Raw genomic sequence first — 13,204 nt, forward strand, 5'->3', positions numbered from 1 at the left:
AGGCGGTGTAGTTGCTCTCAAACAGCTGAATCCTAAAACTGAAAAAAGGTGGAGCAAACTTTTCAGATTTATATCACTGCCTTGTAATTCTTGGTTCAGCCCATCCATGACCTCACTCTATGTACACCTGCCAAATACACACATCTGTTGTAACCATGGATTGATGAACTGTCACCCTGCCAAAATCTGCTAATCGTGAAAACTGGGTTTAATTGGAACTGATTTAATGACGGAGAATCAAAGACAGAAAATGCTGGAAAATCTCAGCAGGTCTGACAGGATTTGTGGGGAAAGAATAGAGCCAACTTTGAGTCTGGATAACCATTCGTCAGAGCTGGTCACTTAGACTCGAAACGTTGGCTCTACTCTCTCCCCACAAGTGCTGTCAGACCTGCTGAGTTTTTCCCTACATTTCCTGTTCATCAGATTCCAGCATCCGCAGTATTTTGCTTTTATAAAGATGGAGAATATTAGTTTAGTTTTAGAAAAAAAGAGCAGATGAGGAAAAAGAATGACAATGATCTAGATCGGGAGTGGAAGCAATTTCAATGATAACTTTCAAAAGGGAATTGGATAAATACTTGAAAAGGAATAATAAAATGTAGAGTTGAGCAACCAGAAAAGAAATGACACCAACTGGACAGCTCAGAGCTGGAACGGGCAAGATGGTCTAAATGGTCGCCTCTTGTAATGCACTGCTCTATGAATGTATTGTGGTGCTTCCTAGCATCACATGGTACTACCACTTTGTTGACTTTAATTTCTGAAACCCAATACTTGACTAATGTGGGCGGTACAGTGGCAAGCACTTTTGCGTCTAGGGCAAGGGACCTGGGTTCAATTACGGTCTTGGGTGACTGTGTGGAGTTTGCACATTTGCCCCGTGACTGCATGGATTTCCTCCAGGTTCTTCAGTTTCCCCTCAGTCCAAAGATGTGTGGATTAGTTTGATCGGTCATGCCAAATTGCCCCCTACAATCAGGGGGACTAGCAAGGTAAATATGTGGGGTGGATTGTGGTCAGTGCAGACTCAATGGACCAAATGGCCTCCAGACCAATACTGTACACAACACTGCTATTTAATCCATAGTTAAGTTTCTATAGCTCTAAATGATTGATAAAATATTGTGCAGGAGAACGAGCGCTCTACCTTGGGTTTCTAGAAGATTATGTACCACTTCCTCTAGGCCCACCAGGTAGATAAACTCATTATTGGCAGCACTTGGCAGGAAATTCAGTTCAGGAGCTGGTGGTTTGGGTGGTGGAATTTCCAGCAGCGTCTTTTCCAGCTGCTTCCGGAGAGCAAGTTTGGCCGCTGCTTGCCGACTGGCAGGCGAGTCATTGGAATTCATAACCGACGACACAGTGTTGGAGTTGGCATTCGACTGAGCCGTATTCAGCGTCGAAGCTTTCATCGTACTCGATGTCTGTAGAACAATTCAACATTAAGCAGCTCAGTAGAAATACGGCACGGTTAAAACGCAGACAGAACAGAGCTCTTACCCACCAAAAACAGCAAAATTCTTTTCCTCCCAAAGTCGCGGATTCTTATTGCAACCGAGTTCAAAAGGCACCATTAATCCACTTTGCTACTACCCCCAAATTTCATTTAATCACTCACAGGTATGGGCAATGTTCTTCGTAAGTTAATGCGTGCCTGGTCATGCAGTCACCTAAAGGGTACTGTGCAGACTGCTCTAAGTTGCCTTTTTAAAGTTGTCTCTCACTGATAAGATCAACATATTTCCCTATCTCTAATTGCCCTTGAGAAGCCACTAACTTGTACTAAAGTCCGCATTGTGAAGATGCTTGACCCATCAAGACAGCGCATGTCCAAGTCGGAGGCACGTGACTTAGAAAGGAACTTGGAGCTGACATGTGAGAGTCTTGACCAGCGAGCAACAATAAGCAGATTGACCATGAATAGGCCATCAATGATCCAATCCCTGACCTGGTGCATTTTCGAGGAATGGGGCTAATAAGGACACCCATTAAGAGACTTTCTTCTGCCTTAACACAACAAACTTATGGCTCTAGCTTTCAGTGACCAGGGGATGGACTCAAGAACACAAAAAACAGGAGTAGGCCTGTTGAGCCTGCTCTATCATTCAATACAATCAGGACAGATTTTGGGCTTCAACTCCAGTTCCTTGCTTGCTCCCCAAATCCTTGACACACTAAACATCTGTCTGGTCCAGCCTCAAATCTATTCAATGATGGAACATCCAAGGCACCCTGGGGTACAGAATTTCAAAGATTCACATCCTTTTAGGTGAACTAATTTCTCCTCATCTCTGTGCTGAATGATCCACCCCTTATTGGCTTATTACAGCAGCTTTTAGAACTTTGCTGAGTGGACACAGCTCTCTGGAACCACAGCCTTAAAAACAGCAGGCCTAATGGACATGTTTCCCTTGAACTGGACTGAAGGCACCAAGATGTGGTTGGAAGCCACATTCTACCATGTTTCCAATCTGAAGTACATCAAGGCAAAAACAAGGTTGGATTTAGCTGCGATTCCTTCCACAGCAGAACAACTCCCATTCAAAGAGGTGGAAGAGACAGTGGTTCAAGAAGCTATGAAATGTCACGACTTCAACGTGTGGTGTTCTTCTTGGGGGGAGGCAGACGGAATGGTTAATCAAAGGAAATTAAGATAGGGCAGGTGAATGGATTTAACATTAAAATCAGCATATTCTAATGGCGTTTCTCAAACTGGATCCCTCGGACTCTTTCCAGAGGGTCCACGACATAGGGCTGACTTTTCAGTGGGCAACCATCCAGGGTACTGTGGTCAAAAGTGAGTGAATGAGTAGTGGCCAGAGCTGTTCTGATCCTCCTGCTCTCCCCTCACTCCCAACAAATGCTCTGCTATCCCTGCTCCAAGTCTCTTCCACACTCCACCCCTCTGCAGTGAGAAAAAACATTAATCTCACAAATACCTATAAGTACTATTTTCTTAAAGTCATTATTGAAACACACTTACATATAACTCTGAATATTATATATTATTAGAATTTAGATGGGGAGTCCCTGTGATTGATGCCTTTGGAAAAGGGACCTTCAACCAAAACATGTTTGGGAACTGCTTATCTAACAGAATTAGAGTACAAGTTCGAGCGGCTGAATGGTCTTGGGTTCTGATGCAGAAAGGCACCTTACTATACAGTTCACCATTAGGACTCCCTAACCTGGCAGTGTTCAAGTTAACAGGGGAGGGGGGAAGAAATCTGATAATCTCCTATTTACTGACAGTAATGGGGTTGGGTACAAAACCCCCACGTTCTTGAATATCCACAACAGATTAAATAATGAGCCCTGGGTCTGATCACCATCATTTTGAAAGCAAGATGTGCGATCCATCACCAACCCCAACTCATTCAGGAGAATGGGGATGAAAAAAATATCAGTCATGATTGAATGGTGGAGCAGACTTAATGGGCTGACTGGTCTAATTCTGCTCCTATGTCTTATGGTCTTATTTTTTCCCCAGGATCCCAAAGCTGTGGAGCCTCTCAACTCTCAATCCCCCCTTTCCTTTCTTGTCAAGTCTTCCCGAGTTTCAAAACCCAGACTCGCGTCACCTGTCCCTCACTAAACATCCTCGACACTAGACTCCGGCCTGAGATCTACTCAGTTGAGGAATAGCCACTTACCTGTGGAATGTTGACGAGCAGGCTGGTGTTGGGTACATTGGCCACACGGATCAGTCCCTGCTGAAGAATCCTTTGGCCCTGGATCTGCACCGAACTGGGCACCGATGCCCGGGGGGCCAGTAGCAGGGGCGGTGGAACAGTGCTGGCATGTGGCCTGATGGCATGGATTTGCTGGGGAGAAACAGACATTGGCTAACAGAATGGGACAGTGATGGATGGAATGGTGTGACCAGGATGGCAGAAAACAAAAGTAAGGCAGAAAAGAAAGAGAAGAGGTTATTTAGAGTTCCTACCAGGTATGTCACACTACTGTGCAGCCCACAGCTGCAGTTGCAAGTTGTATCAAGGGAGAATTCCAACATTGAACAATTAACACTTTATGAAGAAGATTCCACAGATAAGATGTGAGCAAACTTTGCAAAAAACAAGTTTAGAAAGAGGAAGAACAACTTAAATCTATGGAAGACAAAGGAGAGAGAGAAGAGGACAAATATATTTGCAGCACACATTTACGTGGGCAGCAGGAAAGTATAGCAAATATTTAAAACTTCACACGCGCAGGCACATTTGTCAATATTTATAGATTCCCACAAAGACATAGCGAACATGCACGCCGGTCATACAAACAACTCAGTGGCATGATATTATAATGTGGAGATGCCGGCATTGGACTGGGGTAAACACAGTACTAAGTCTCAAAACACCAGATTAAAGTCCAACAGGTTTATCTGGTAGCACAAGCCACTAGCTTTCGGAGCACCAGCACTCAAAGCTAGTGGCTTGTGCTACCAAATAAACGTGTTGGACTTTAACCTGTGAGACTTCTTAGTGATATTATAACTCAGGGCAAAAACACAGCAGTGTTCAGGATGAGCAAGATCATCTTGCATATCACCAGCACACGGTTTACTACAACACGTGTGGCATTATTCAACCCAAGTGATTTACGCAATTGGCTTGTATTAAGATTTTCTGTCCAAACACTACACAAATGGAAAGTCACTAAGGCTTTGTAAGCAGGCATCCAGTTATAATTCGGGGTGGGGTGTTCAGCATTTTTGTTATTGCTGACAGCCAGTCATACACAGGACATGATTGTGGCATTCCAAAATTGCCACTTTGAGGTGCTATGCTTAAACAGTGCACATGTTACGTTAACTTCACTGTAGGCACAAGAAAATGAGAGTTCCGCTGAGGGAGCATTAACTCAGGTTTGGGTGAGCTCCCCCTGCATTGAAATTAACATTTTTTTTTAAAAAAGTACTCTTCTTGGGCTGAGTAACACAATCAAGGCAGCATTTAACATGCTGCCAGAGGTATGGAGACATGAATGAGTCACTTGGGACTTCTGTAACAATCCGGCAATTTTTAATGTTAAGTTGCCAAGTTACTCAGGAGCCCCAAGTAAAGTTGCCCTCAAATAAGGAAGTCAAATCATCAAAAAAAGCTGCAGTTGAATTCATTTTGGTTCTCATCAACATGCTATATGCAAAATGTATGGGGTGGATTCCCTCAAGTTCATAGAGGGATATAAGTGGTTGGTTTAGATAGGTAAACATGATGAATAGAGGCCTGGAAGGCCAAAGGACCTGTTCTCATACCCTACTGTTCTTTGTATGTCAGGCATCTACAAATATTCAACAGTTGCAACAAACTGCTCTGAAGATACAAATTGGTTTGTTTGAATATTTTTTTAGATGGGACAAAAGCCAACTTGGGAAAAATTGCTGGAACTAATTGTAAGGGAGATGAATTATGATTATTGCCAGATCCATTTTTGTATTGAACTCCATGCAAAATAAAGGAAAGTTATGTATTTTTAGTAGTTACTTCACCATTCCATTAAATCAGGAGACACGCAGTGATTCTTTGAGCCAGTTGCTTACCTGTGCTCCTCTCACTAGTGGTGGCATCGTTATCTGAGAGTTCTGCTGGGATCCAGGTTTTGAGCTTCCTTGTTGACCACCACGAACCAATGGTGGTGGGATTACTGTACCCATTGTGCGGGCAGTGGTCACCTGCAAAACAGGTATGTATGTTTAGGAACACTTTTTAATTAAAAAAATGACACCTCTCTCCCTCAAATTTCTAAGCCAATTTGCCCTCTTCCTAAAGCCTAGTAGGATTTAACTTTAATGGGCACTGGTCAATCTCTGCCCTTTGCCCAAGTGACCATTATTCATGCATCAGGCTTGTCAGTAAATACCAGCAAGTGTTCATCAAATCCAGACACAATCATTTCTCAACCTAAAGACTGATTTAGGTGACACTATAACAGACAAGCAGAAAATGCTGCAACTACTCAGCAGGTCAAGCAGCATCTGTGGAGAGAGAAAAATAATGTTTCAGGTTGACATCCTTTCACTTTGTTAAATTAATACTTAGTACTCATTTTCACAGTAAGAAGTCTCACAACATAAGGTTAAAGTCCAACAGGTTTATTTGGTATCATCAGCTTTCGGAGCACTGCCCCTTCATCAGGTGAGTGGCATTTTCACAGCAGAGGAAGAGGACCAAACTCCAGTGCATAAAGGAGAAAATAATGTAATTTAAATAGATATCTCCCAGACCCAATGCTTCCCACTCCAGACTAGTAAATGAAATGGGTGAGCAGATTGCAGATGCATCACGCGAGAATTTTTCAAAGCCTTCCTGGTATCGGAATCGTATTTTGGAGTGGAAAATTGCAAGTGGTACTCTGCTACTTCATAAGGGAGAGAGATAAAAATGAGGTAACTACGGATCTTTCAATTCATCAGCAGCAGTATGGTACTTTACTTGTTACTTGCAGTGACATCTTCAAAGCCTTTCAGTCAACTTTTTCAACTGACAAAATGCCAACTCACTGAGTTTCTAACACACTGCAAACTGGGCTGTACAGTAATAATTCGCTCTCAAATTGACTGCACAGCTACCACTCGCTCCAGACCTGTAATCAGTACTTCACCTAACATCAAGATATTCTCTCTAAACAGTGTCAGGCACAGCATTAAAATCTACAATCCAATACATATTATGAGGCCAAGCATACATCAAAATGCTTTTTAAAAAATCAACAGGCCCAATTCATTTCACTTCAAATATGCTGTCCTTAGATTCTTTTCTTGTCCCCCTCTCCTTAGTGATCATTGCTCGGGCAATGCTCCCTATATGTAAAATTTTACTTTGGTCAAGTTTGCAATCAAGGTAAGCAATGTTTATGGACGACTAGTGTCAGCATCAAGCTCTCCGCGCTCTACCCTAGCAAGATGCTTCAAGCCACAGAGGTTTGCTCTCTATGTGACAAACGTGCAAATTACCAAATTGCACTCCTTTGTGAGTGGAGACATTTTTGTTGTATAAAGGGTTAACAAACGGGATCTGCAAATACACGGTGCAGATGTATCACTGACAATAGTCAGATTAAGACATTCTCTAAAAAGAGATAGGTTGAAACACCTTGTCTGGAAGCAACATGCCGACTCTGTAACCTGTTTAGCAGCAGCCCTGTAAACCTGTTAATAAACAAGTGTTAAGGAGATACCAGTGTATGACTGCAGTCTGTCAACTAAATGCTATGCTTGGAGTCCACAGATGGAGGGACCACCTCAGAACATGGTGGCAATGGTGGAATATTGATATAAAAAAATTGGTGTTATTGAAGGAACCAGAGAGCAAAGGAAATATTGGGAGCAGCTTGTAACAAATTGACAGAAGGAGGCAACACACCGGAGAGAGGTAACCATGGCCATCCCTGGTGAGTATTCCCGGTCCCTAACCCAACCATGTAGCCTCCTTGAGGATCCGCGCAGAGGCCAGTGGTGAATGTGATGAAAACACCATTTTATTTCAGTATTGAAGCACTTCATGAGAAAGAGCAAAAGCATCAAGTCAGCTCCTTTCTTCATGCTAAGGGTTTAGAAGCAGATGATGTTCTCTTAAGGCCAGATATGGAGGAGACCACCAGTGACTGAGGTCAGTCTTAAAATATTGGAACCTATTTCAGCCAGCCACAGAAACTCAGTGCCCAGCAAGCAATACGTGACAAAGGCTAAACTGCAAGCCAGTTCAAGGTTATAATCCAGGGCAACTCTAGGCTTCACATGACTCTGTTGACTGGGTAGGCCCATGGACAGCAGCCCTATCCATAAGGATGCAACATTCCAAGGAGGCAGCCATTTTGAGAGTGGTGTGGAAAAATAGGACACCAGAATTGCCCAACAAGGGATGCCAAATACTTTTGTGTAACAAAACTGAATATTTGAAGCATTTTGGCAACTCTGAAAGACAAGAAAATATTTCTGAAACACAGAACCAAGAAATTGGAAAATCAAGGTAAAGATCAAATTACACAGTTCCTCGAGCAAGTTGGCAGTCTTAGTCCATACCACTGGTCAGTTACAATGCAAATTAAAGCCTTCAATATCACCTTTAAAATCTATACCGGATCAGCTGTTAAAATATTAGATTATCTCAACTGACTTCAGCGATGACTCTTCGTCCATAAGACATCTAATTACAAAATTCAGACAGCACAGACCTCTTAATCAAAGGCAGTATTATTGCTCTACACTGCAAGGGGTGACAGATCACTGATTCTACCTACATTCCCCACAATCAATGTACACCGCTATTGAATGGGAAGGTTGGCATACTTTTAGGAATCCAAGAAAAAAAGGTTGACATCCAGCATTTGAACAATTTGCTGTCTTTCAGGCAACAATCTTATTTCAAAGCAGTGGAAACTCAGCCATTGAAAGCTGGGGGAGTTTGTACAGCCAACTGCAAGCTCCTTTATTTCACAGAGACACCATCCACTAGGCCCTGTGTGGAGAGTAAATCTCTCTGTTTAAGATGGGGGATGCAGAAGCCAATGGTGACCACCTGCACGAAGATTTGCTAGAACTGAATTGGCTTTTCCCTTAAAGGCAATGATGAGGAAGAAGTCCTTGCAGCAAAGACTGAGCTGTCGGAGGTTGTGGTCCTGGAGGATCTGTCTTTCTAGTTGACAGACGCCCCATATGAAATCTCTCGGTAGCATTCAGATCTTTGCTCCAGTTAACCTACTGATTGGACAGCTAGAGATAGACGAGACAAAAAAAGTCTTCCAGAGGGAATACTTTGCCAGATACCATGTCAGAGTCCTTGGAGCAACACAATGCCAAAGAGCTGGTAGTGTCCAGGAATGAGAGTCAACTGACACACATACTTCAGTACCAGCTGAAGGTTTTCCTCCAGACGTGGAGGTCAGCACAGAAGCTCTGGCAAAACCTTAAGAACTTCTGATGTTGCAGAATCCTGTACAGCAATACTGTCTCCAAGCTAACTGCCTACAGGAAATTTGGCTCATTAAAGAAAACGAGGCTCCCTTGCCTCCATATTTTCAGCAATTCTTCCCATTGCCCCGAGTGGAGCAACTGCATGCAGAAAGAAGTGTGGCTGTATTACCACTGCCTCCAGAAAGCAGGCAACCCTTCTGGAATATCAGGAACTTTTTACTACCTCTCTTCATGAAAGGCTTACAGTTATGTTTTTCTTCTTTCATCACCCAAGCTCATTGAAATCTTGGAGATTCAATGCCTTCAATCCTCAATGCTTCAGAGAGTTATGTGGCTGTGACAGTATTCCCTGGAGTTGAAGACCATTCCTCTGGTGCAGCTCTTTCCTGGAGTGTTTTAAGGGAGCAGAATGTCCTCTCAGTCCGGAGTTCTTCTCCTTGAGCTCTAGAGTCTGAAGGTTGAGGCTCTTCAGTCTTCCCTCTTGGGTCAGTCTTCATGGTTATTGCAGCTCAGTCATTCTGATTCATCCCGCTTCCCGGCAATGATGCTAAAATGCGGTCCCGTTCTGATGATGTTCTTTGGTATAAAGGAGGAAACCCCACGTCTCCAAAACATCTTCCCTGAAGACTGAGAATACCAAGGAAATGGAATTCCTCAAAACTGTGACTTAGGGAAGGGTAAGATGAGGAGTTGGGTAGAATGTGCAGTTGTAAAAAGGGAGTTACAAAAATACAATGCAAACAGTTAAAGACACAACTTCATACTATTTTTGAAGATTTGGTAATGTATTTGAGAAAAGTGCAGAATAAAAGGTTAACAGATGGGATATACTGATGTCTGATGCAGATGATGATATATCACCAATGTCAGAGGGAGGTTGGAATGCCAGACCTAGGAGCAACACGGCTACTTTGCAATCTGTTTAGAAGTAGCGCTAACAAAGAAGTTACAGCTTGTCAACTAAGTATCACACCTACAGTCCATATACAGAGGCATAACCTTACAGCAACTTCCTCTGATAAAAGATCATTGATCTGAAACGTTTCCCATTTCTTTCTCCATGAATGCAGCTTGACCTGAGTATTTGCAGCATTTTCTGCTTTTATTTTCTGTCGACTTGCTTTTGGGAGACACTGCACAAACCTACGAGATGGACTCTTACGGAAGTATACAGACTTCCATTCGAGAAACAGTGAACCAGGGTCTAGATCACTGCATCATGCAACCATCTCTCCCATAATCACAGGCGACTGGTAGGGTTGACCTGCGTATCACAGGCTGATGCTTGAACCAATCTGCAGTAATGGATATGAATGGATGCCTGGTGATGTCACCATTCACCAACAACAGGACAAATTATAGCCAGTAACATAAAACACAAGACTTCGAAGCAGTAAAATATAGTTTAAAAGTGGCTTTGTAAAACATCAGCACAAATTAAAATTCAAGGAAAAACTCTTGAAAAAAGAGCGAGAGATGACAATCCAGAAGTCAAGTAGCTAAAAATTTTAATTCCAAAGAACAGGCTTAAGAATTCCCATCCTATGGTTACTTGTCATTCAGAATTGTTGCTTTAGCTACGTGAGTTCATGGATAAGGAGAATGAATGCAAGAGACATTACAGCTCAGACAGTAAGGAAAAGTTTGAAAATGCTGAATTTCAACCTGTTTTCAGGTAGCCCATTGATACACAACTCAGCAACACAGACAAAACAAAAAACACTTCACACAACGCTCTTGGCTGACGTGTTCGATATACAGAAAGATGAGGGTGATCAATGACTGTTGGTAACATTAACAACAATTAAATTTAACCAATTGAGTGGTGGGTATTTTCGTTCTTAAAAAACTAACATCAGAATATGTACACCGTGTTGTCATTAGTCTTATTTAATAGAAGTCCCAAAGGAATTTCCCTCTGGTTACTGGTGTTTCAATTTTACGTGACGTCCTTCATCCATCATTTCATGTTACCACCAGGACGCCCTTCTGCCAAACTAAATGGTCGCTCCAGAAACAACACCGAATTCCAGAATTGTTCAGTTCCGAGGGAAAAGCTGCACTTTGGTGATATCCTAGTGACAACACTTGTGCTTATATTCTACTGAAAATAGATACGAAGGGGATTATAAGGTTATTACTCAGTTTTCAGGTTCTGATGACTGTGCATTCTTTCGGAATGACTCCCAGTGGGGAATAACATCCATGAAAAGCCCAGTGAAATCTACAATATTTCTCCTGCTGCAATGCCAATTTTCTGAAACATTGAAGTTCTTCTCTTAAATGTAACTAGGAGATCAATCTTGAAGCTCAGTGTCCTGACAAAGAATTCTAATCTCTGAATGCTATGCCTCTATCCAAACAACCAAGAACTCACCTCAATCCCTCTGTTTCCATTCCCTCCCTCCTTGATGCCCCCTTTTGAGCCTTATCACACAGCCTGGCAAGGCCCCAGTTGCTACACTGACCTGAAAGCTGGGCTTGCCAGTGGGAACATGCAGCGTTCCTCGGACCAGCGGGGGTGGGGTGGCCATGGCAGTGCCTGTCGAGACAGCAGGCTGGGAAAAGAACATTGAAAAGAAGCACAAATACACATGAGAAAGCCGAGGAACACAAGGGAAACATATATTGCCCATTTGAAGAGATATACTGTTCTAAACACCAAGGCCAGTTAGACTAGCAAACAGTTCAAGTCAGTTGTTTTAAAAGTAAGTGAAGCAGATGAGTTCCTAATTCAGCCAACTCCTTTTACACAAATAGGGACTTCCCCCCACTTTCTCAGCACCATTATACTCCTTGCAGCGAGATTTTCACCAGAGTCAACTTGCTCTTTAGCCACGATACAATCTTTGGTTAAAATGCAGTCTTGACCGCAGTGCTACACAGACTCTAAACAATGATTTCTAATCTTGGGACTAAAGGGACATGAGGGAGAAGGGGCGGAGGGTGGGGAATCAGGATATTAAATTTAACGATAAGCCATAATCAAAATGAATGGCAAAACAGGCTCAAAGGGCCGAATGGTCTACTCCTGATCCTGTTTTCTACAAGTGAATATTTTTCCCACCAGTTTCCTTTCCTCAAGTCAGAAGCCAAGTGCTTTCATCAATTTAGCTATCTGATAATTAAAGGAGCAAGAAAAAATACAGGCAAAAGCCAGGGGTCCTTGGCTCAAATCTTAGATGGCAATGGCAATTCAGAGTCATAGAGGTTTACATCACGAAAACAGGCCCTTCAGCCCAACTTGTCCATGCTGCCCCTTTTTTAAAAACAACTAAGTTAGTCCCAATTGCCCGCATTTGGCCCACGTCCCTCTATACCCATCTTACCCATGTAACTGTCTAAGCGCTTTTTAAAAGACAAAATTGTACCCACCTCTACTACTACTTCTGGCAGCTTGTTCCAGACACTCACCACCTTGTGTGTGAAAAAATTCCCCCTCTGGACACTTTTGTATCTCTCCCCTTTCATCTTAAACCTGCGCCCTCTAGTTTTAGATTCCCCTACCTTTATGGAAAAGATATGATTATCTAGTTGATCTATGCCCCTCATTATTTTGTAGAGCTCTAAGATTGCCCCTCAGCCTCCTACGCTCCAGAGAAAAAAGTGCCTGTGTATCCAGCCTCTCCTTATAATTCAAACCATCAAGTCTCAGTGGCATCCTAGTAAACTCTTCCGCACTCTTTCTAGTTTAATAATATCCTTTCTACCAAAGGGTGATCAGAATTGCACACAGTACTCCAAGCATGGCCATACCAATGTCTTGCAAAACTTCAACAAGACATCTCAACTCCTGTACCCAATGTTCTGACCAATGAAACCAAACATGCTGAATGCCTTCTTCACCACACTGTCCACCTGTGACCCCACTATGAACATGTACCGCTAGGTATCTTTATTCTATAACTCTCACCAACGCCTCATTAACTGAGTAAGTCCTGCCCTGGTTCAATCGACCAAAATGCATCACCTTGCATTTATCTAAATTAAACTCCGTCTGCCATTCATCAACTGACTGGCCCAATTAATCAAGATCCCGTTGCAATTGGTGATAACTTTCTTCATTGTCCACTATGCCATCAATCTTGGTGTCATCTGCAAACTTACTCACCAGGCCTCCTACATTCTCATCCAAATCATTAATATAAATGACAAACAACAGTGAGCCCAGCACCGATCCCTGAGGCACACTCCTGGCTACAGACCTCCAGTTTGGAAAACAACTCTCTACAATCACCCTCTGTCTTCTGTCATCAAACCAATTTTGTGTCTAACTAGCTACCTCACTCT

The 13,204-nt window shown here is 42.7% G+C and overlaps 1 protein-coding gene across 10 annotated transcripts in view; it reads right to left on the reverse strand.

Annotated features, from left to right (window-relative positions):
* Positions 1-13,204, reverse strand: part of gatad2ab (GATA zinc finger domain containing 2Ab) — a 126,964-nt gene that overhangs the window by 13,942 nt on the left and 99,818 nt on the right. For 7 of the 10 annotated variants that reach the window (XM_080212592.1, XM_080212597.1, XM_080212593.1 and 4 more), the window contains 4 exons: positions 11,383-11,472; positions 5,543-5,674; positions 3,657-3,848; positions 1,151-1,427 (listed from right to left, as the gene is read on the reverse strand). In XM_080212592.1, coding sequence (XP_080068718.1) covers positions 1,151-1,427; positions 3,657-3,848; positions 5,543-5,674; positions 11,383-11,472 — 691 coding nt within the window. The remainder of the gene's footprint in view (positions 1-1,150; positions 1,428-3,656; positions 3,849-5,542; positions 5,675-11,382; positions 11,473-13,204) is intronic. The other 3 variants (XM_080212599.1, XM_080212602.1, XM_080212601.1) reach the window with 3 other exon arrangements.

This window comes from Carcharhinus amblyrhynchos, chromosome 26 (assembly GCF_965287045.1).
Source record: "Carcharhinus amblyrhynchos chromosome 26, sCarAmb.v2.hapA, whole genome shotgun sequence".
NCBI classification, from domain to species: Eukaryota; Metazoa; Chordata; class Chondrichthyes; order Carcharhiniformes; family Carcharhinidae; genus Carcharhinus; species Carcharhinus amblyrhynchos.